Genomic DNA, 20762 nt, shown 5'->3' with positions numbered 1-20762 from the left:
TATAATAAAATGTATTTATTAAAAATACAGTATAAAGTACATATTAAACTTATTTGGTTTATTAATGTTGGTTTAATACCTTAACATTATACCTAGACATAGATGCATATATAGATATAAAAATAGATAACAGATAAAGGTTATACCTGTTTAGTTATCACAAAAGGCGACAGTAATAAAAACTGCTTATGTACACAAAATATAAGTTTTAATTTATTGTAGTAATAAATACCTCTGTAACTCCTAATATAGAATTTAAAGACACTTGAGTACAAATTGCCGTCAATTTTAAACGTCATTTAACAATGGTGTAGTTCGAATAGCTGCGAACCATTAATGGGTAACTTCTACCTACATTAATAGCACTACAGCCGGATACTGTCTTGTCTTTAGAAAATATGACCAAATCAGGAAAACATTTCATGCTGTATCGTTGATTTTATGTTTCAGAGCACACATGTTTTTAGCCATTAAAATTTTTTTTTAAAATTAAAAACATTTCTAAAAAACACGAGCTATGAAAGACATTGTCTACTGCTCCGTACTGGACTCCCACGCCGAGGTTCCGGGTTCGAATCCAGCTGCTGACCCTTCCTATGAGCTTCTTACAGCTCACTGTCCGGTGATGGACAGTGTTATCTGTAACGAGAGAACACTGTCCGGAGGCCGGCAGTGCACTGAAAAAAGCTCTGGGCGCCGATAACCTTAGATGTTGACGCGCCTTAAATCATAAAAAAAAAATTGTTTACTGCTGGAGGCTAAACCACATTTTTAACCATGCCGCATTAGGCAATGTAAAACACATTGCTGTAACTTCCTTTAACACAATAGCGGCCGGAACACGGACATGTCTGCTCCACAGAACGGTTTATTACTAGTTTGAGGACAATTAGTTATCTCTCACTGCCATGGGCTAAAGTATAAAATAATACATTAGGGATTCGAGAACAAATAACAACTCCGTCTTTTCGCCAACATTTCGAAAAATTTATTGCCTTCTTCAAGGTGTGGCTGTATGGGTTGGTTGTGGTACAGAAAACTGTATGTAACGTTAGCATATTTTTTTATTTTGACTAGCTTAATGATAAAAGCTGATCGCTGGGTTTCTTCGTTAGCCACATACAAACAACGCTGTTGGAAACTGCATAATGGGGTTTACTGTTTTGAACCCAAGGATCAGAAAGTATGCCTAGCTAAAAAATACTATTATACCTATTATCAACAAATATTATCACAGATACATGAACAAATTTAAGCCAAACCCAAAGTGATTTAAAGAAAGTTATGCTAAGCGAACCTTTTCAAGCAATGAATAATACAAAAATTTAAATCAAGAATAATCAAACAAAAAAGTTATTTTTGCATTACGCAGTATTAGTTTCTGCAGCAAATGATAGAAAGATCTGTTCAAGAGATGAGTCTGTAAGCACATAGTCTTCTACAGCAGGAAATTCAGCTTTAAGTTCTGCAATGTTTCTGAAAAGCGTTGACCATTTGTACGTAGGATCTTCAAGATGGTAGTGCAATAGACCCTGCAAAGATGAAAGACAATTAGAGTTTAAATATAGGCAAAGAGGAGAGAAGCTGAAAGCCATGCTTTCACAAGGGTCCAACAAAAAGTTATTAAAAGAAAGTTATTATGTCTATTTGTTTTGTACTTTGAAATTAAATGAAAGTGTTAACCACTTACATCTTTTCCCATTTTGTGGTGCTACTTTTCACAAATTTCCTACATTAATTTTACCACATTTATTTACTCTGTTCAAAAAGAAACAAGTTTATTCATGACTAAAAGAGGGTCTAAAAATTATTTTACTGATTTTTTTTTTACTTTTACTTATTAAACCTGTGCGGTAAGACAGTTGTAAAGGGTTTATCGTCAAAGGCAGCAAGAAAAAGCATTATGTTGAAAAACACCAAACTTTTAATTTTTGTTTTATTTTCTCTCTCTTTTTCTATAACAGAAAAAAATCCCAAATTTTCTTTAAAATATAGTGCGTATCCTCGTTTATAAGTGCAACTTTTTGCAACAATACAAATCAAAAACCTAACTAAAATGGGCAAAAACCGCACTTCCGGAAATTGTTACCGTGGCTATTTTGTAGACAACTTAGCGCCTAAATGCGCGAACCGATTTTCGTAATTGAAATGTTATTTGATTCGAAATTTTATGTAGATATGGCTTTTGGAGGTCTCCATGCTGTGACTATATGTGAGGGGCACCATATAAGTGAGGTCCCCTCTGAAAATATTATTAACACCTCTGTAAATCTAAGAAAGGTTAGGATTTCCTTAACATTAAAGTGCCAACTTGCTCTTATACCTACGAAGAGGAAGTTTTGCAACCAGATCATACGAGGTGTAGCTTGTCCTGTTTACAACTCACCTCTTAGTTGATCACTTATAAACCCACATACCCATTACATACCTTCTCTTCCTCTTCGAGTCCCCTTTTCACCGAATAAAAAAAATACGGAGTAGGTAAAAACTATATATTACCACAGTTTGCCAGCAAAGATAACTGTAGGAATAAGAAGGGCATAGAAGGGGTTGTAGCCCTAGATATAGAAAATAAGAGACTTTATTTTTAGTCAAAGTTTGAGATCAACTTAGATCATCATTATGAGGCAAAAAAAAAAGCTAATATTTGTCTTCCTCTAAAACATTTGGTTCAACTGTGGAGTTGCTTTAAGGAAAAAAATAACTTAAACTTTACTGTACAAAACAAGCACAAGATATGTTGGTGCTTAATGTTCAATGTTGCTTTAATGAAAATTAATACTGGTTATGTGGATATTAGATAGTTCCGGGGGCTGTAATACAACATGGTGCAGCTGTAAGAAAAGTTGTAGCATCTAATCCATAACATCAGTACAAGAGTACTTGTGGCAGATGTAACAGAGTAGAAACACCCGGTTAGCATGTCAACTCCGTAGTATGGGTTCGGAAAAAGAATTACGATAAGTGATACATGAACTTTCACCAACTGGCCGCCATCACAATGCATATTTACCAACTTCTCTCGAAAAATCCATCTGATATAGATTCTATGACAGCAACATATTATGAGAGGTGGATATACTGACTGAATCACCGATTGCTGGTTAAAATTGATGGGTGACGATCAAATGGCACTTCCGACTGGCAAAAGAAGACAGTCAATTTTTGAAGAATACATTTAATGTTGTGCGATTTCTAGAATTATGAAGATTGAGAACTCACAAATTAGTTGACAATTGGATTTCTATAAATTGTGGATGATTATAACTACCTAGAATTTTACTCGAACGTCTCTACGTCGTTATTCAGCTTCGGTCAAACGGCAAAAAAAATTATTTTATCATGATAACTTGGTTTTACATCTCTCATCAAACTAAACAAAAACAGATAAATTTGATGGCTAAACTTCTTTTGCACCCACTTTTTAGACCAGAGATAGCTACTGTTTGATTGGAGAGCCAAGGTAAGTCATGGTGAGTGATTTAACAGCAGACAGATGGTTGAAAACAGTGAATCACTGTGGCTATCTCAATATTAATTCAACATTCATAACTGGTATACAAAATTGATATTTTTAATGAATAAAATATACCTTATGCTCATCCCGAAGTGTACAGAGATGTGAAAACAGTGACTCCATTTTTTGTTTCAACTTTGTCAACGTCTCCCCCGTAATTATGCCTAACTTAATCAATATGGTAAAGCCTTTACCATGGGTTTTCTTCAGGTGTTGGATATTCCCAATACAATGCATAGTTCCTTCAGCCATGATAGTGAGTCGATCGCAGAGTGCTTCGCATTCATCCATGCTGAATCAAAACAAAAAATTGAGCTCAAGAGGTCTTAACTATACATGTTTGAAGTAAGAATGTTTTGTTCAAGGAATTTAAAAGATTCACATAAAACATCTTAAACTTACCTATGCGACGCAATCACTACAGTTTGATTTTTCGCCAAAGACATCCTGAGCACTTGCCAAATCTTGCGCCGAGTTACCGGATCTACACCAGTAGTTGGTTCATCCAAAAACACCACAGGTGGATTACCTATTAAGGCTATAGCTGTGGACAATTTCCTTAAATTTCCTCCAGAATAGGTAGACGTTGGACGATTCTCATATTCCTTGAGTCCAAGTAAGTTTAACCACTTTTGAACAATATGTTCGACCTGAGAACATTAAGTTAATGGGTCTAAATTACAGAAAACCTGATGAAACCTGAGTACTTATCCAGGACTGAAGTCGGGCATTGACATGGTGTGCAGCATTAAAAACCTGTGAGTTTCCGAGTTGGGCTAAATACTTGAAGTTTTAGTGTTTCAGTTTTTCCACCTTGCACCTTTTAAAAAATTAGTTTTTAATTAGTGTTTGAAAGGGTAGTTGTAAGGTGTAGTACTGTTTTAAAGTTTTGATTATGTCCTGTTGATATTATATGGGGTGAGTTTTAGATTTTGTGAAACGAAATAGTTGACACAGTTAGTTTTCTGTATTACAGGTTGGTTGGAGAAAAGATAAGATGACGACCAGAATATGTAGGTTTTGTGTTAATTCGTCCACCATCTTTCTCATGAGAAGGTGGTCAAGAAAGGAATTTTGGTTATATGTTTCTTCTTCTACTTGCCCGGGTTATCGAACTCCAGTCAAAGAGTACCGTTTTGTAGGTACACACGGACTGTATCTTCCAGGGTTAATTTGAAGTCTTTATCAGTCAGGTCAAATTATTTTCTGGACCGCACCTCTTGCCCAGCGTTTGTGTATGAAAGGGAGAGAGAAAAGAGAGAGTTTCAAATCTACTTACCTCAGTTGATGGCTCGCCGTTCAGAGCAGCGAATAGCCTCAATGTCTCCTTGCCCGTTAAGTCTCCCATTAGGCCAGCAGACTGCGGGCAGTATCCTATTTGGTCTTTATACTGTAAACAGTAAATAATTTATAAAAGAGACTGCAACAATAATAAACAGTCTGCAAGACATGACGACAATTTTAAATAGAGAATATGGATTTGTCGTCTAGAATTTAGTTAGCTCCATAGAGCTAACTCCTCTGCAAAGCCACATCGCTCGCCTAACCTCCAACCATTCCTAGGCAACACTGTATTCCGCAACTCAACATTTTTGCCTTTGTGCAAAGCTAACGTACCTGATTTCTGGCTCTAATCAGACTGAAGGCATTGACTGTAGCGTCGCCACGAGTTGGACGGATGTAATTCGTGAGCATCTGAAAGGTTGTACTCTTCCCAGCACCATTAGTGCCTAACAGACCAAAACACTGCCCCGGTGAGACACCAAAAGTTACATCCTTGACAGCACTCATATTTCTTGAGTACTTCTTGGCTAGCCCGTTTACAACTAGCACTTGATCATCGCCTGCAAAAAAGATATAATTCTGAACTTTGTGCAATTACGGCAAACCAAAATCACATTCCGCGGCTGAGGAGTCATTAACCTGCCACATTAATTTGACGGTTTTGAATTTTCTGTTTCTCTTCATAGACATCCTTATCCAACGGTCGTTCGAAAGTGGCGACCTCACCAATGTAAAGTGACTTCAGATGATGCCAGATGAAGGAGACTACGCCTGACTCGATCATGTATATGAGCACCATGTAGGGAATCCAGTCCACTCCAAGGTAGATCAACTCCTTACTGTTGTTAAAATCATCCCATCTGTCTCCATCAGTTTCCATCTCTCGTTTAGCTGTAGGGAGAAAAATAAATGAAATTAATGAAGTAGCAACTTCAGTGCTTCAAAGCAACAGAAAGCATGGCTGAGGGTTATTTACCTCATAATTGCGAAATACTTTATTCACCTATTAAACAATAAAGGAAATGTAAGTCATTATATTATGTAACTTAACCCCTTCTGGGGCATTCTTGGTTAGACATTATTCTGTAGACAATTTTTATACAGAAATCAATACTGTTAATCGAGAGGTACCAGGACTTCACATAAAGTCGCTCAATAATAGTAATTTAATTATTTTAATGTAGCAAAATAAAGCATTTTTTTATCGGATTGTCCTATTAAATCCGCTTAATCACAACTAATAACTCGTTTGGTAATTTTAATTCAGCCTGCTTCTAGCTGGGTCGTAAATTGCTATTTCAGAAGTATTGCACTTGAAGTTACTGAAAGATACTGGTAAACAAGGTTTTTTTTTTTTAATTCACTAATATAACTCGTACCTTTGCACATAATGGCTATAGACGATCCTTTGCAGATCTCGCACATCTTGTTAAACTTGGAGTCAGAAATTATTTTGAATATAGCAGCCGCAAGAGGGTTTAGTGGGTTCAGAAAGAACACATACTTCCAGTGTTTGTACGCGTCGAAAAAGTATATGATGACACCGGCAATACCTGAGGACAAGAAGAGAATTAGAAATCAACCTAGAGTCTAAGCCTAATCGCAGAAGATCTTCTTTGTCTGTCTTGCGACATAACGCAGTGATTGTTATATAACTTAGAACTCACATAAAGCCACACTGATCACGGTATAGAAAAGAGTGGAGCCGTTGTACGTTCGGAAGAAGAAACTATAGAAGTAGACACACCATAGTGAGCTGACGCCAAACAGCAAGAACACGAGGATGAAGTTGCCTGCAAAAATTCAACAAAATCATCAGAAGTGTAACAGAGTTTTTCAATGTGTTTCTTTTTGTACAATTAGAACATCAGATATGCTGCTCTGATATGGAAGAAATCAGAATCTCTCCTTAAAGCGGAAATATAATAAGGGATTCATCAGAGTCCGAAGATTACAGAAATTACATTAAATAAAAAAAATACGATATATTTTTCTGCAACCAATATCTTAGCGGGAGTTTTACTACTAATCGATCTTGAAATGGAGGAGATGACCAGTTTAAATGTTAGTAAAGGGTTATGAATTATTTGGAGACGCATCACATTGAAATCGAGTTAACCTGTAACACGTGGATTTGGAGACAACAGGCAGAAACAACTAGCTAGATATATTTAGAAAAATTAGATTATTAATCCAATAGTTATATTCACAGATGGAAGCAAAACGGCATGACAGCGTGTTGTACTTCAGGACAGCCAGATTATATGCAGTGAACACCTTTGAATGAGTGCTAAACAACCATTCAAAAAAGGTGTAAGTTACCTCATTTTCAATATCTCGAGCTAACAGTTTAGGCAGCATAAGTGGACCCATCTACGCAAGCCCCCTTGCTCAAATAGGCATGTTGCTAGTTGCCTCAATATAACTGTGGCTAATGTAAGGATTGCATACAGACAGACATATCACTTTACGCTTGGTTGCAGTGTTCATTTTTGTTTGATAAAAGCAACAATATGCTTGTTAGGTAAGGACAATGCAGAAAAATCAGGTTTCAAAATCCAGATTTATGCTAATTGGTTATTAAAATAGAGTGACTGACTACTCCCTTCGTGTTGCACAGGTTTCGCCAATCCTCGAAAAGTGATGGTACTAGCACTGGCTAGTTACGACAATTAAAAAAAAAAACAGAACATGAAGAAATTTTTGCCTGTAGAGTTCGTAACATAATTACGAAACCCGGCAATCTGATAAGTTTTTCTAACAAACTGACGCAAATGTTAGGGTGGCACAGCAGAATTAAATCTTATTATGGTAGAAGTGCTTCAAACAGTTCAACTATTTTTCATTGGCTGCAGTGCAGAGAGGTAAATTATAGTCACTCCATCTGTAGACACAGTGCTGCTTGCCAAAAAAATTTAAAATACTCACCAAGAACAACCCAATCTCGAATCACAGCAGATGCATCGAAGATCAACATGACAGCCAATAGCAGTGAGATGATGCACACATAGATAAAGAAATCCACTATGAATGTGAACAGCCAGTAATAGTAGTATCGCAGTCCGGTCAGAAGCTGCAACCCTTTGAACATGGTAGAGCGCTCCATGTGCACGTGGATCATGAAATAAGACATGATGAAAGTCAATTCCATCACGAGTACGATTGTAAAACTGATGCTCATCGCCACTTCGGAAGCACCGCCCGAACACGAATCCTAATTAGCAGAAATAGGTTCCACTATAATTAAAGCTAACCGACTAAACTTTTTCAAATCATCTATAAAATACTTTTATGTATTAGAAAGATCTGTTCATTTTCATTCAAAATTCCTCATTAGAAACATTTAAAAATGCTTTACTTAATTGCCTATTATTTTTTTAATTGATACAAATATAGGCTATCATTAGGGGGCAAGTGTTAGTCTAGTATCCTCACCGAATTGAACAAATAAGGATCATTATAGGTTGTAATATGATAGTTGGACAAGTTGGGTGATGCTCTGTTCATAATGGCATTTGAGATGAGGTTGACGGCGATTGGTATAGAATGATAGCCGATGGAGGAGTAGAGTACTGTCGGCGAATCTTCATTCATACTTCCAGCCACCAGCACGGCCGTCCGATATTTCGCTTCATCTTTACGTCCGTACTCCAACAACGCTGCAAAACAGAAAAATCAATCCTGTGAGTCATAGTGGCTAAACGGAAAAAAGACAGCTACATTATCCATCAACAAACGTTGTTGAGATTTAGTACGGGTTGCAGAACTGACAGTTCTAAAGAACATTAGCTAGCCAACTACAGTAAACTTAACAGAAGTTTATCATAAAGTGGCGAAAATAATGCTACTGTAGCATAAATCCAAGGGATACGGCTAATAACTGCTTACCGAAAATATTTTTTGGTAAGTGACTACGGCTACAAAAAATAGCTTCAAGCATAATTGGTACCAACTGAAATGACCACTGACGAAGAACGTGTTCTTTAGCGTAAAAAAACAGCTGTTAGGAAAATAAACAACAACAAATTTTCGCTTGGAAATTTTATTTTTGGACTTCCATTGTTTTTAATTTGCGATTTAAAGCAAATAATAAGCATGTATATTTCCACTCGGAGCGGATGTTGTAGTGATTATGAAGCGTGGGGATTGTAAGTGGGAGATCCCCATGTCGAACCCTACGTTAAAAGTAGCAACTTTTTATTTGTAAGAAAAAAATGTAAACAGTATGTGCTTTCGGCCCCGCCCAAAACACCTATTTGGTAGTTGGACGGTAAACCCCGCCTGGCAAAACAGGCCATCACTTTACTTTACTTTTAACTTACTATGTGCTTGCAAGGAGAAAATTCTTAAAGGAAAGACAGATTGAAATTCAACTAGAATAATTCAGAACGTCGGGAATGCATTGACCAGGATCAGGAGGTTTTCTACGACTCAACATTGTGAAATGTTAGCGTAGTCTTAACATAAAGAAGGGGCCTTTGACGTTTGCTGTAAAAACATGAACCGAAACAATATGTCCACTCCAACTTCTCCCCAGAACTACTCCAACACTAATTTGTATAGAAAAAATAATACAATATATGTAAGAACTAAAACGTATGTGATGTATACATGAAGTTTAAAGATAATCGTAGGAACTATTTTCGAAAAAACAGGAAAAAAAATTCTGTTAAGTGGAGCCTCCGATTGAGGGGTTTTCTTAGCTAAGTTATTGTCACGTTCCAAGGCAGTACTGAAACAACATATAAATCTTAGCTTCCTAGGATTTTTACAATTACCAACAAAATGTTTTGGACGCTGGGATATCAAAACAGATATTTCAGGAAAAAACTCGGCATAGAAAGTTTGACATGATCGCATGTTACAACTTTAGTAGAAGAAGGTGAAAAAGAGATGCTACATAGTGACGCATTTACTGAAAAGGCAGCTAATAAAACAGTCCATACTTGCTAAATTTTCTTTCTGACATGAGCTTCTTACTAAGACCACTGGTCAATCGACGATGAATTTTGGGCTTTTAATACTAGGAACTTGCTAAAATATTACATAAAACTGGTCAAACATTGTCCAAGTTGGTATAATCACAAATTTAAAAAAAGGGGTGGCTTTGAAGTTCTTTCACACCTATCTTATGATATCCAAAACTAGTTACCAACCTTCAGCTACTTTTTGATTGGAAAGCCAAGAAATGGTATGGGTGAAGTTTCCATTAGTTAAAAGATAGATGGATTACGACAGTCAACCAGCAAGACCTGGAAAGAAATCACTAAGAAATCTCCAACATACCTTGAACTACAGACGATGTTTCTGCCATGACAATCGTGGATTGAGTATTCTGAATTTCGTACCAAAAAGATGCGCCTAAATTTGTACGATTATCATCTAAAACCACATCAGTTCGCCCGTAGATATTTAAATTTATTGGTAATGGCTTTAATTCATCAATTGAAGCTGAAGTTGAGGTTTTATAAATGGCGATAACGACGATTAGTAGAGGTAACACCAGCTGAAATTTGAACAGTCAAAAATCAAGATTGTGACAGAAGGAAAGGCCCACAGTGAACCTTACAGGATGGCTCTACAAGCTACGGACTTACATATAGCAATGTTATTATCCAATTTCGATAGATCCAAATCAATTTCTTCTCTTTGATAGCACATAGCCTTCGCCAGAACAATCCACCTTCTATCTTGACCATGGTTGCATAACCTATAATAGAGAATGGAACTCAGACACTATTACAGCCATTACTATAATACCAGACACCTCACAGCCTTTTTCCCAACACTGCATAATTAGCCCTTACCCAGTAGAATGTAGACCATAAATTATTATCGCAATAAAGAGGTATGCGTTTATTGTAGTTCCCGATTATATTACAGATTTATACGCAGAAAAAGACTTGGCAATTGATAAACATGCTTATAATAATAATATACAGATAATATGCAAGACAATGACCTTCAGATTGCAGCTGACTGTAAGGTACAGGCATGTCAACTTCGTCCACGCTGAATTTAACACCCTCCTCTTCATTCACTCTGCAACAAATCGCATCGTATTACAGATACCAGTAACAATGCAATTCAATCAGCTTTGACGAATATTTAAAACAATTACTTCTGAAACACATCATCAATGGTAGTACAAGAGACTGCTAGACTTTTGACTTTCTGGTGGAATTCCAACTGTTCAAACAAAATGGGAAACTTGATGACACTGTTCAGCGGAAGTTGGATAGTGATCGACTCCGGCGATTCAAACAGTACGGTCGACTCGCCGATCTCCTGGCTGACTATGTCAGTAAGTTCTTTGACATGATCCATGGTACTTTCCGGAGTCAGTAGGATAGTCACCTGATATCCAGAACCTGGGCATTATCAAGGAAGGGTTATTAATTTAGAAGACAGATTACGAAATCTAGTGAATCACGAATTACGAAATCGAGTGAATAGATAGTCTAGGGAAGATTGAAACAGCGCACTTTTAGCTTAACTTGCCTTAAAAAATCTAAACAATTCTGATTAGCTAACCATAATTCTTCTTTAAAAAGAGCGATGTGCCGTAACACTTGAGCTCGCCATGCGACATAATCGCTATCCGATCCCCCACGACGTCCGCTTCCTCCATGAAGTGTGTTGTCAACAGGATTGTACGACTGTTCCTCAGTTCCTAAGACAAAATCATAAAGCACATCAATGGTCGCTAAGAAGACTGCTAAGATTAACTAACTTGCCTAGATAAAAACGATACTCAACCAGAAGGATATCCCAGATAGCTCTCCTAGATTCAGGATCTAATCCAGATGTTGGTTCGTCTAGAATTAGGATCTGCCAAGGTAAATTAGAATTATCATCTGAATAACACCTTCGGGGCTTTAGGCTCCATTACTTTGTTTTTTTAAACTTATTACTTAGAAAGGCAAACCCTCCTTACCTTTGGACTGTTAACGAGACTTATAGCTAGGCACAGTTTTCGCTTCATCCCACCAGATAGCCCAGCTACTCTAGTATTGTGCTTTCCGCTTAAGCGACATTTAGCCATAATGGTATTCGCTTGAGAGGTGGCTTTGCTTATCGTTAAGCCTTTCACCTGGAATAATCCAGATAAATTATCCTCCTCAGTTAATTCTTTGATGTTTAATTCAGAAAATAATCGTCGAAAGTACCATTCCAAAAAAGATTATGTGCTCAGCAACAGTCAAATTTGGCAACAACAGGTCATCCTGCGGACAGTATCCTAAGTCGTTCCGAAACTTCGCTAAATTTTCAAACACACTGTAACCATCTGTGAGCACATGGCCACTGCTTGGTGCAAGCATGCCTGAAAATAATAAATGAATGCAACCTTAACGAATATTTAATCTAGGGTAGAATATCTAGGACAGCTCAATAAATAGACCAGGGCTTCAATAAAAGTTTTAGTTCCAATGAGCTACACTGCAATACCCCACCGCTTCTTCAGATGCCCCAATTAGTGATCTACCTTAGTCCCGCGCGTGTTCAGAAGTACATTACCACTTAGCTGCAATTACAGATTGCTATCATTACAGAGTAGATTCTAAAAGCCTTGGGCTACCAACTAGAGCATCCTGTTGTAAAATCTTAGTCTAAATTTATAGAATATATTTTCTTACTTACCAGTCATCACAGATAACAAAGTAGTCTTGCCAGCACCATTGTGACCAAGCAATGCCGTAATCTCATTCTTGTAGATATCAATGCTGAAATCCTTCAAGGCGTGCACTGTACCATAGGTTTTCGACAGCTTTCTAATCTGTATACCAACTGGTAGACTGCCTAATAATGGCTCACAAATCACTTTAGAATCTTTTGAAAATTGCCCTTCAACCTTAACAGGGCAATCAACAAAGTCTTCACTGCCATCCTCTAAGATAGACGCAGTTTTTGTCGGGCCAACTTTGCAGATGGAACGCAAGAAACGCTAAAAAATATTTAACTGCACGTATGGACAGATTTGATTTTTGAAGCTTAACTACATAGAGACTAAAGCCAAAACTCACCTGTGGCATCATAAAATACCAAGGTTTAGCTACACCATATTGGCCTGGAAGTATAGCATCCAAGTATAATATCAAAGCACCAAATACGATTAACCCACTCAATACAGCAATCCAAGCACATCCCAAAGGCAATATAATCCCGTCTCGTCCAGAATAGTGGAACAAAGAGCTGAATCTAGCACCAGTACCTACAAACAATTCGAAGTCCACATTAATCTACATCTGAATAGGCGAGACGCATTACCGCACCTCAAAGTTGCTTAACACTAACCTAAAACTTCCAAATGAGCAACGGCGTTCATGCTAGACAACAGATATCCATTTGGTATCATGCTCATGAAAAATAAGGTCTCGTACGAGGGTGAATTGTTTAGTACGTATGTAAAAAATCCAAATGATAAGAACCAGATAAGAATGCCAATGACGACTGAATATTTAGCTGAAATGCAAATAATCAATCGCTGAAATACATTCTCGTAATAACCAAGGTTACTTTAAACTGTAAATAGTGTGCACTGGAACTGCGAGCAAACTACTTACGTCTAGTAAATAGATTTGCCACAGTAAGAGCTAGCAGAGTCCCGGACAGATAAAACAGGTAAATCGTAATCCAAATAACCAGAAAATTGGCTTTCTCCAAGATGGCACCATTTTTTGAAATCCATGGCGCCGTTAACATTATAGCCAAAAATGCAGAGGTAACCAGTGACACTAAGGCACAATCAATAATCCATCCGAGGTAGGTAGTCCACGGCTTTAGGCCTATCATCCTTAGTCGTTCCTGAAGATCGAAATTGAAAATAGATTACCAGTTGTGATCCTGAGGCAGTTCTGACGCTAAAATCAAGAATTAAAAGGCGTACCCTAATTCCGGATTCCTTCTCTTCTCCAATCTTACGGATAAGGGAGACCACTGAGAAGAGATAACCATAGCAGAGCAGTAAAGGTAGCGCTTCTTTGTAGATTAAGCTAAATCTGTCCAATCTTCGATACTCAGGGTACGGGAGCTCCTGGAGGTTCCACTGTGAGCACAAAACAAAAGCTTCAGGTCAGGGTCGACTGTAGCTTACTATCTCCCACTACATACTTAGCATACTGCAAGAACCAACATAGAGCACACTGGCCAGTGTGATGCGCAGCAAGGTAAAACGAAGTATACTAATATTTACTTACATTAAGCGTGTTAACACCTTTATAGTTCATAAATGCTTCATCAATAGCAATCTGCAATGCCAGAAATCCTTGACTTATATAATTTGTACCAGATTCCATAGGGCCAGGTATTGGAAACTCGGGAAACAAAAGATTCGTGTGCCAAATGTCGAACTTTGTATTCTTAATGGAGTATTCCAAGGCATTCTCAGAGACATTGTGGAACTCGATGCCATAAGCTTGCTCCCACAATGATGATGCCAGAGAATCATTGTATAGCCAATTTTCCATATCAATCGCATCTTTCATAGCCATAAAATCGCCTGCAATCAGCAAATTAATTTATCACTCACTGAACAGACTATGCTCGAGTTACAGTTCTAAGTACATAGGCTGATTAAGATTAAAAAATGCAGTTTTACTTACCAACTTTGTCAGGATTCAGCTTAGCTCGTACCCTGGACATAATACTGTTTGCTGCAGTACTATTTGGTGCATACAGTACATTCAATTTGTCATAGGAATTTTGCAACAGGAAATCCTTATTATTCGGCTTAAATATCTTTTCCGGTTCAATTTCATCTCGATTGTTCTGCCCTTTGAATATAACTATTACGTACGCCAGAATTAACGGCAGAATTATGTCCAAAATGGTGTAAATATAATGAAATTTTCTGGAGCACCAAGCTTTCCAAAGTACAGCTCGCAATTGGGCCAATATGCTGGACATGTTTTGTTTTTTTTATCTAAAACACAAAATCAGAATATAAAACACTTGCAAGACCTTCTTGACAACGAGAACACTATCCTCACAAATATCTTTCTCATCCAAGGCAGAAAATTAAAAAACGGCCTTGAATTAAAATGGAAGGAAACAGAAGTTTAAACTAAATTTGTTCAGGAAATAATGAGTGAGCATCACGAAGTCTGCCAATAACTAATACTCTTATTAAATCTCAGAAAATACCTTCATTTAAACTGGCAACTCCGGTTACAACCAAGAGCAAGCCTGCCAGATATAAATTTTTCTGTTAACAAGTAAAATAATCGCCTATTTTTTCTGACGGGGCTTAACGCCCAACTACCGATTAGATGTCGTGGAGGGGAACGGAAGCGTATACTTTACTAAAACCATTTTTTGTAACAAATTTGCTTCTTATCTTCTACCTAAAATGAAATAAGAGCTCTCCAGATTCGGCACGATGCACATCTAGGCTGTAGATTTGAAAACGGTGATCATATCTCTGGAAATGATTGTGGATTAAACCAATGTCAGGAATTACACGCATGATTATCGAACATGCACCTAACAATTCCACTATTAAAATAAAAAACTCCACTAATTACTGCATTATAACACAAAGATAGTTGGTTTACAGAAAAGACAGGGTATTGTTAACTCACACCCTTCAAATCAAGAGTAAATTATTTACACTTCTATAGAAAGCTTAAGAATGAACGAACTTAATGATTTTTTAAAGGAAAAACGCACAAAAGATTTTCAAACTTAGAAGTTAACCATTTAACAAATTTCGATACATTTAAGGAACAAAAATAATTTCTGGATCTGCATGTTAATCTGCTTTAATATATCGTTTACATGGAACTAAATCCACCTTTTTGAGGGTCATCTAATTTACGTAACACTAGAATTAAGGTTTTTCAACTTTTATGTATTTTTAGCTATTGAATATTATTTTTTTACTTCGATTCATTTTATAAATTTTTTATTAGTATTTCATTGCAAAGTTTATTCGGGCTACTTGTAACGCATTGTGATGCAATACTCTTTATTCCAGATCAGCGGGGAAGTATGTCATTTTCTTATCAAATCAGTCTAAACTTTCCGCAATTAATATAAAAAACTTGTAAGAAAATTCCTTACCTTCTTTTTTAAAAAAAATTCAAATAAATCAAATCTTTTAGAAGATAATAATTCAATCTAAGGGCGAATCCACCAATACATTGCGTTCCAAATTAACCGTAAGAAAAACACGCAAAATGTCCTATTAATAATGTAATCATTAACTACCTAGTTGAATTTACTTCGAACTTATTGAACAAATATTTAGGTTAAATTAAGAGTTTTAACTAATCTTCTCCCAATCCATTCACTTGATTAATAGCTGCATCGATAGCGACTGTGCAAGCTAACAGCACTGTTATCTGCTTGTAACATAACGTAATTGATTCTGTTCAAATTATATAGTGGTGTGGCCATCCATTTACTTATATTATTATTATTATTATTGGCCAATAGATAAAGGAGAGAATTCAGGGAGTGAAGCTCCCTAAAACATAAGATGGTTGAAGTGTAAATGAAATGAAATTTGAAGAATGTAAGTGTATTCTCTCATTACCAAATACTTCACCAAATAAGAACAGTGGATAACTTTAGTATCTGGGCAAACTAGTAATAGCTTTTGTAACAAATTTGAAATGCAAGGGATTAATTGCTGAGACATGCATGAAAACAGTTACTCGTTCAGATTGTGGCGCCCCTCACCGCAATGTTTTAAGTTACACGCGCTGGCACCAAAAAGGTTATATGTATGTATATTTCTAGAAAAAAAATTGCAGTTCAGTTCAAATGTTCGCGAATGTCATCACATTCACAGTCATGACATCTCATGTGCTAGCTCGCCCGCGTTTACAATATTAACTGATCATTTTAGCTGCCCATAGTGACGATTTATATTTTATTTATTGTACACTTAAACCACCCGGTTTTGTACATTAAATTTCAAAGTTTGAAAAACAAAGTCATTAAATGATTCAAAGTTGGGTGTTATTTGTTACCTCTCTTACCAAAACCCCACATTGGTTTCGCTGCTCATTCTTTTTGTTTATTATAACTAAAGATAGCTGTCATAACAGACAGCATTTTAGAGGTTCAGCCAACCTTCGTCAACAGTATGACCGCAGTAGTTAGTGCTCTCAATGCCCCACTACCGTTCACTTTTTTTTGCCGTTCACTTAGCATTCCAAAAATTGCTCGAAGCCATAGAAGGAAGGAGCAATCCTTCTTATAGGCCCTTACAGGACGCCGAGGTAGAAGTGTATGGCGTAGAGGTGGTGCTCCTAGTCCAGCTTAATGCGTAAGCTGTACTCCAGAATGATGCTGGTATCACGAGCAGTTCGGTAGTAAAGCCACAAAATGTAGCCGTCCTTGCAGTTATTCACAAAAAAAAAAAAAAACGCGTCAAACTAGAAATCTGCCGCAAGTAGCGGATTGCGAGCAGGTCAGGTCACAGCGCATTTTAGATACTGGCAGACAAGTATACAAGCTTTCAATTCATTATTAATAATACAAATCTAGACAAAATAGGAATATCTCTTTCATGTGTGGTTACAAGTACTAGTACTGTAAAGATTATTTCAGAGAGTACATAGATAAAAATGTTTAATTTCTGCTGAACAATCTAAGCCCGGGCATGACATGCTTGACATTTTTACGAAATTGGCACAAGAGCATATACTTTTTTTTTTTTCATAAAATAACATAGATATACCAATATTTTTTGTTTCAAATAGGAAATTTACTTTTTTAAGTAAATGAGTTACAAAATTATTGCAAGTGATTAATTTCTAATCTTTCGAAATTTTATAGAAGAAATACTTACAGTTCATGCTGTTTTTGAAGACCAACCTTTAAACACCTGTCCTGCCGGACAGTGTTAATTACGTCTGATCACAAGTATTATATCGGATAAGCTCTAAAGGGGCATATTTATAAATGGTTGAGTAACTTAAAGTACTCTTTTCCTTAACATTTGTGCAATACTACAGCTTTCTATCTCAATTTATGAAAAAGATTTAGGGCAGGAAATTTTGAGATTTTGTTCTTTTTATTTATATTTAAAATTGCTGTATTTCCGGTCTTATTAATGATATACCTGCGATAATCTGTACAAATAAAGTACTCTTTTACCTTAACATTTGTGCAAAACTACAGCTTTCTATCTCAATTTTTGAAAAAGATATAGGGCAGGAAATTTTGAGATTTTGTTCATTTTCTTTATATTTAAAATTGCTGTATCTCCGGTCTTATTAATGATAGACCTGCGATAATCTGTACAAATAAAGTACTCTTTTACCTTAACATTTGTGCAAAACTACAGCTTTCTATCTCAATTTTTGAAAAAGATATAGGGCAGGAAATTTTGAGATTTTGTTCATTTTCTTTATATTTAAAATTGCTGTATCTCCGGTCTTATTAATGATAGACCTGCGAAAATCTGTACAATAAAAGTACTCTTTTACCTTAAAATGTGTGCAATACTACAGCTTTCTATCTCAATTTTAAAAAAAGATATAGGGCAGGAACTTTTGAGATTTTGTTCATTTTCTTTATATTTAAAATTGCTGTATCTCCGGTCTAATTAATGATAGACCTGCGATAATCTGTACAATTAAAGTACTCTTTTACCTTAACATTTGTGCAAAACTACAGCTTTCTATCTCAATTTTTGAAAAAGATATAGGGCAGGAAATTTTGAGATTTTGTTCATTTTCTTTATATTTAAAATTGCTATATCTCCGGTCTTATTAATGATAGACCTGCGATAATCGGTACAACAAAAGTACTCTTTTACCTTAACATGTGTGCAATACTACAGCTTTCTATCACAATTTTTAAAAAAGATATAGTGCAGGAAATTTTGAGATTTTGTTCATTTTCTTTATGTGTAAAATTGCTGTACCTCTGGTCTTATTAATGATAGACCTGCGATAATCTGTAGAATTATAGTACTCTTTTACCTTAACATTTGTGCAAAACTACAGCTTTCTATCTCAATTTTTGAAAAAGATATAGGTCAAGAACTTTTGAGATTTTGTTCATTTTCTTTATATTTAAAATTGCTGTATCTCCGGTCTAATTAATGATAGACCTGCGATAATCTGTACAATTAAAGTACTCTTTTACCATAACATTTGTGCAAAACTACAGCTTTCTATCTCAATTTTTGAAAAAGATATAGGTCAAGAACTTTTGAGATTTTGTTCATTTTCTTTATATTTAAAATTGCTGTATCTCCGGTCTTATTAGTGATAGACCTGCGAGAATCTGTAGAATTATAGTACTCTTTTACCTTAACATTTGAACAAAACTACAGCTTTCTATCTCAATTTTTGAAAAAGATATAGTGCAGGAACTTTTGAGATTTTGTTCATTTTCTTTATATTTAAAATTGTTGTATCTCCGGTCTAATTAATGATAGACCTGCGATAATCTGTACAATTAAAGTACTCTTTTACCTTAACATTTGTGCAAAACTACAGCTTTCTATCTCAATTTTTGAAAAAGATATAGGGCAGGAAATTTTGAGATTTTGTTCATTTTCTTTATATTTAAAATTGCTGTATCTCCGGTCTTATTAATGATAGACCTGCGATAATCGGTACAATAAAAGTACTCTTTTACCTTAACATGTGTGCAATACTACAGCTTTCTATCTCAATTTTTGAAAAAGATATAGTGCAGGAACTTTTGAGATTTTGTTCATTTTCTTTATATTTAAAATTTCTGTATCTCCGGTCTAATTAATAATAGACCTGCGATAATCTGTACAATTAAAGTACTCTTTTACCTTAACATTTGTGCAAAACTACAGCTTTCTATCTCAATTTTTGAAAAAGATATAGGGCAGGAAATTTTGAGATTTTGTTCATTTTCTTTATATTTAAAATTGCTGTATCTCCGGTCTTATTAATGATAGACCTGCGATAATCGGTACAATAAAAGTACTCTTTTACCTTAACATGTGTGCAATACTACAGCTTTCTATCACAATTTTTAAAAAAGATATACGGCAGGAAATTTTGAGATTTTGTTCATTTTCTTTATATATGAAATTGCTGTATCTCCGTTCTTATTAATGATAGACCTGCGATAATCTGTAGAATTATAGTACTCTTTTACCTTAACATTTGTGCAAAACTACAGCTTTCTATCTCAATTTTTGAAAAAGATATAGGACAAGAACTTTTGAGATTTTGTTCATTTTCTTTATATGTAAAATTGCTGTATCTCCGGTCTTATTAGTGATAGACCTGCGAGAATCTGTAGAATTATAGTACTCTTTTACCTTAACATTTGTCCAATATTACAGCTTTCTATCTCCAATTTAAAAAAAGATATAGGGCAGGAAATTTTGAGATTTTGTTCATTTTCTTTATATTTGAAATTGCTGTATCTCCGGCCTTATTAATGATAGACCTGCGATAATCTGTAGAATTATAGTACTCTTTTACCTTAACATTTGTGCAAAACTACAGCTTTCTATCTCAATTTTTGAAAAAGATATAGGTCAAGAACTTTTGAGATTTTGTTCATTTTCTTTATATTTAAAATTGCTGTATTTCCGGTCTTATTAGTGATAGACCTGCGAGAATCTGTAGAATTATAGTACTCTTTTACCTTAACATTTGTCCAATATTGCAGCTTTCTATCTCCATTTTAAAAAAACATATAGGGCAGGAAATTTTGAGATTTTGTTCATTTTCTTTATATTTGAAATTGCTGTATCTCCGGTCTTATTAATGATAGACCTGCGATAATCTGTAGAATTATAGTACTCTTTTACCTTAACATTTGTGCAAAACTACAGCTTTCTATCTCAATTTTTGAAAAAGATATAGGTCAAGAACTTTTGAGATTTTGTTCATTTTCTTTATATTTAAAATTGCTGTATTTCCGGTCTTATTAGTGATAGACCTGCGAGAATCTGTAGAATTATAGTACTCTTTTACCTTGACATTTGAACAAAACTACAGCTTTCTAT

The 20762-nt window shown here is 35.6% G+C and overlaps 1 protein-coding gene across 1 annotated transcript; it reads right to left on the bottom strand.

Moving 5' to 3' along the window:
- On the bottom strand, nt 1–16139 carry LOC141459465 (phospholipid-transporting ATPase ABCA3-like). Its single transcript, XM_074138582.1, has 26 exons — nt 15863–16139; nt 14404–14723; nt 13999–14300; nt 13689–13847; nt 13366–13606; nt 13097–13264; nt 12826–13013; nt 12443–12746; nt 11971–12125; nt 11739–11894; nt 11561–11632; nt 11336–11474; nt 10923–11172; nt 10764–10843; nt 10399–10511; nt 10088–10307; nt 8237–8460; nt 7730–8015; nt 6469–6594; nt 6181–6354; nt 5441–5692; nt 5135–5361; nt 4797–4907; nt 3920–4167; nt 3593–3809; nt 1–1532 (listed from the first exon to the last, which is right to left on the bottom strand). The coding sequence occupies exons 2-26, from the start codon at nt 14705–14707 to the stop codon at nt 1365–1367; spliced, it is 4884 nt and encodes a 1627-aa protein (XP_073994683.1). The 5' UTR covers nt 14708–14723; nt 15863–16139; the 3' UTR covers nt 1–1364.
- Between the last annotated feature and the right edge of the window lie 4623 nt (nt 16140–20762).

This window comes from Rhodnius prolixus, unplaced genomic scaffold, assembly GCF_049639745.1.
Source record: "Rhodnius prolixus isolate KJV_2025 unplaced genomic scaffold, Rpr scaffold_11, whole genome shotgun sequence".
Taxonomy (NCBI): Eukaryota; Metazoa; Arthropoda; class Insecta; order Hemiptera; family Reduviidae; genus Rhodnius; species Rhodnius prolixus.
Note: the sequence above shows the minus strand (reverse complement) of the source record. Positions and strands in the feature narration are given on the sequence as shown.

Bases quoted from the DNA above. Each gene is read 5' to 3' on its own strand.
- LOC141459465 (XM_074138582.1), bottom strand. From the start codon at position 14,707: ATGTCCAGCATATTGGCCCAATTGCGAGCTGTACTTTGGAAAGCTTGG. The intron at 11,173-11,335 runs GTTAGCTAATCA...GATAATGCCCAG, and splicing joins CTTTTTAAAGAAGAATTATG to GTTCTGGATATCAGGTGACT. The intron at 8,461-10,087 runs GTATGTTGGAGA...TCTGTTTTGCAG, and splicing joins AACATCGTCTGTAGTTCAAG to CGTTGTTGGAGTACGGACGT.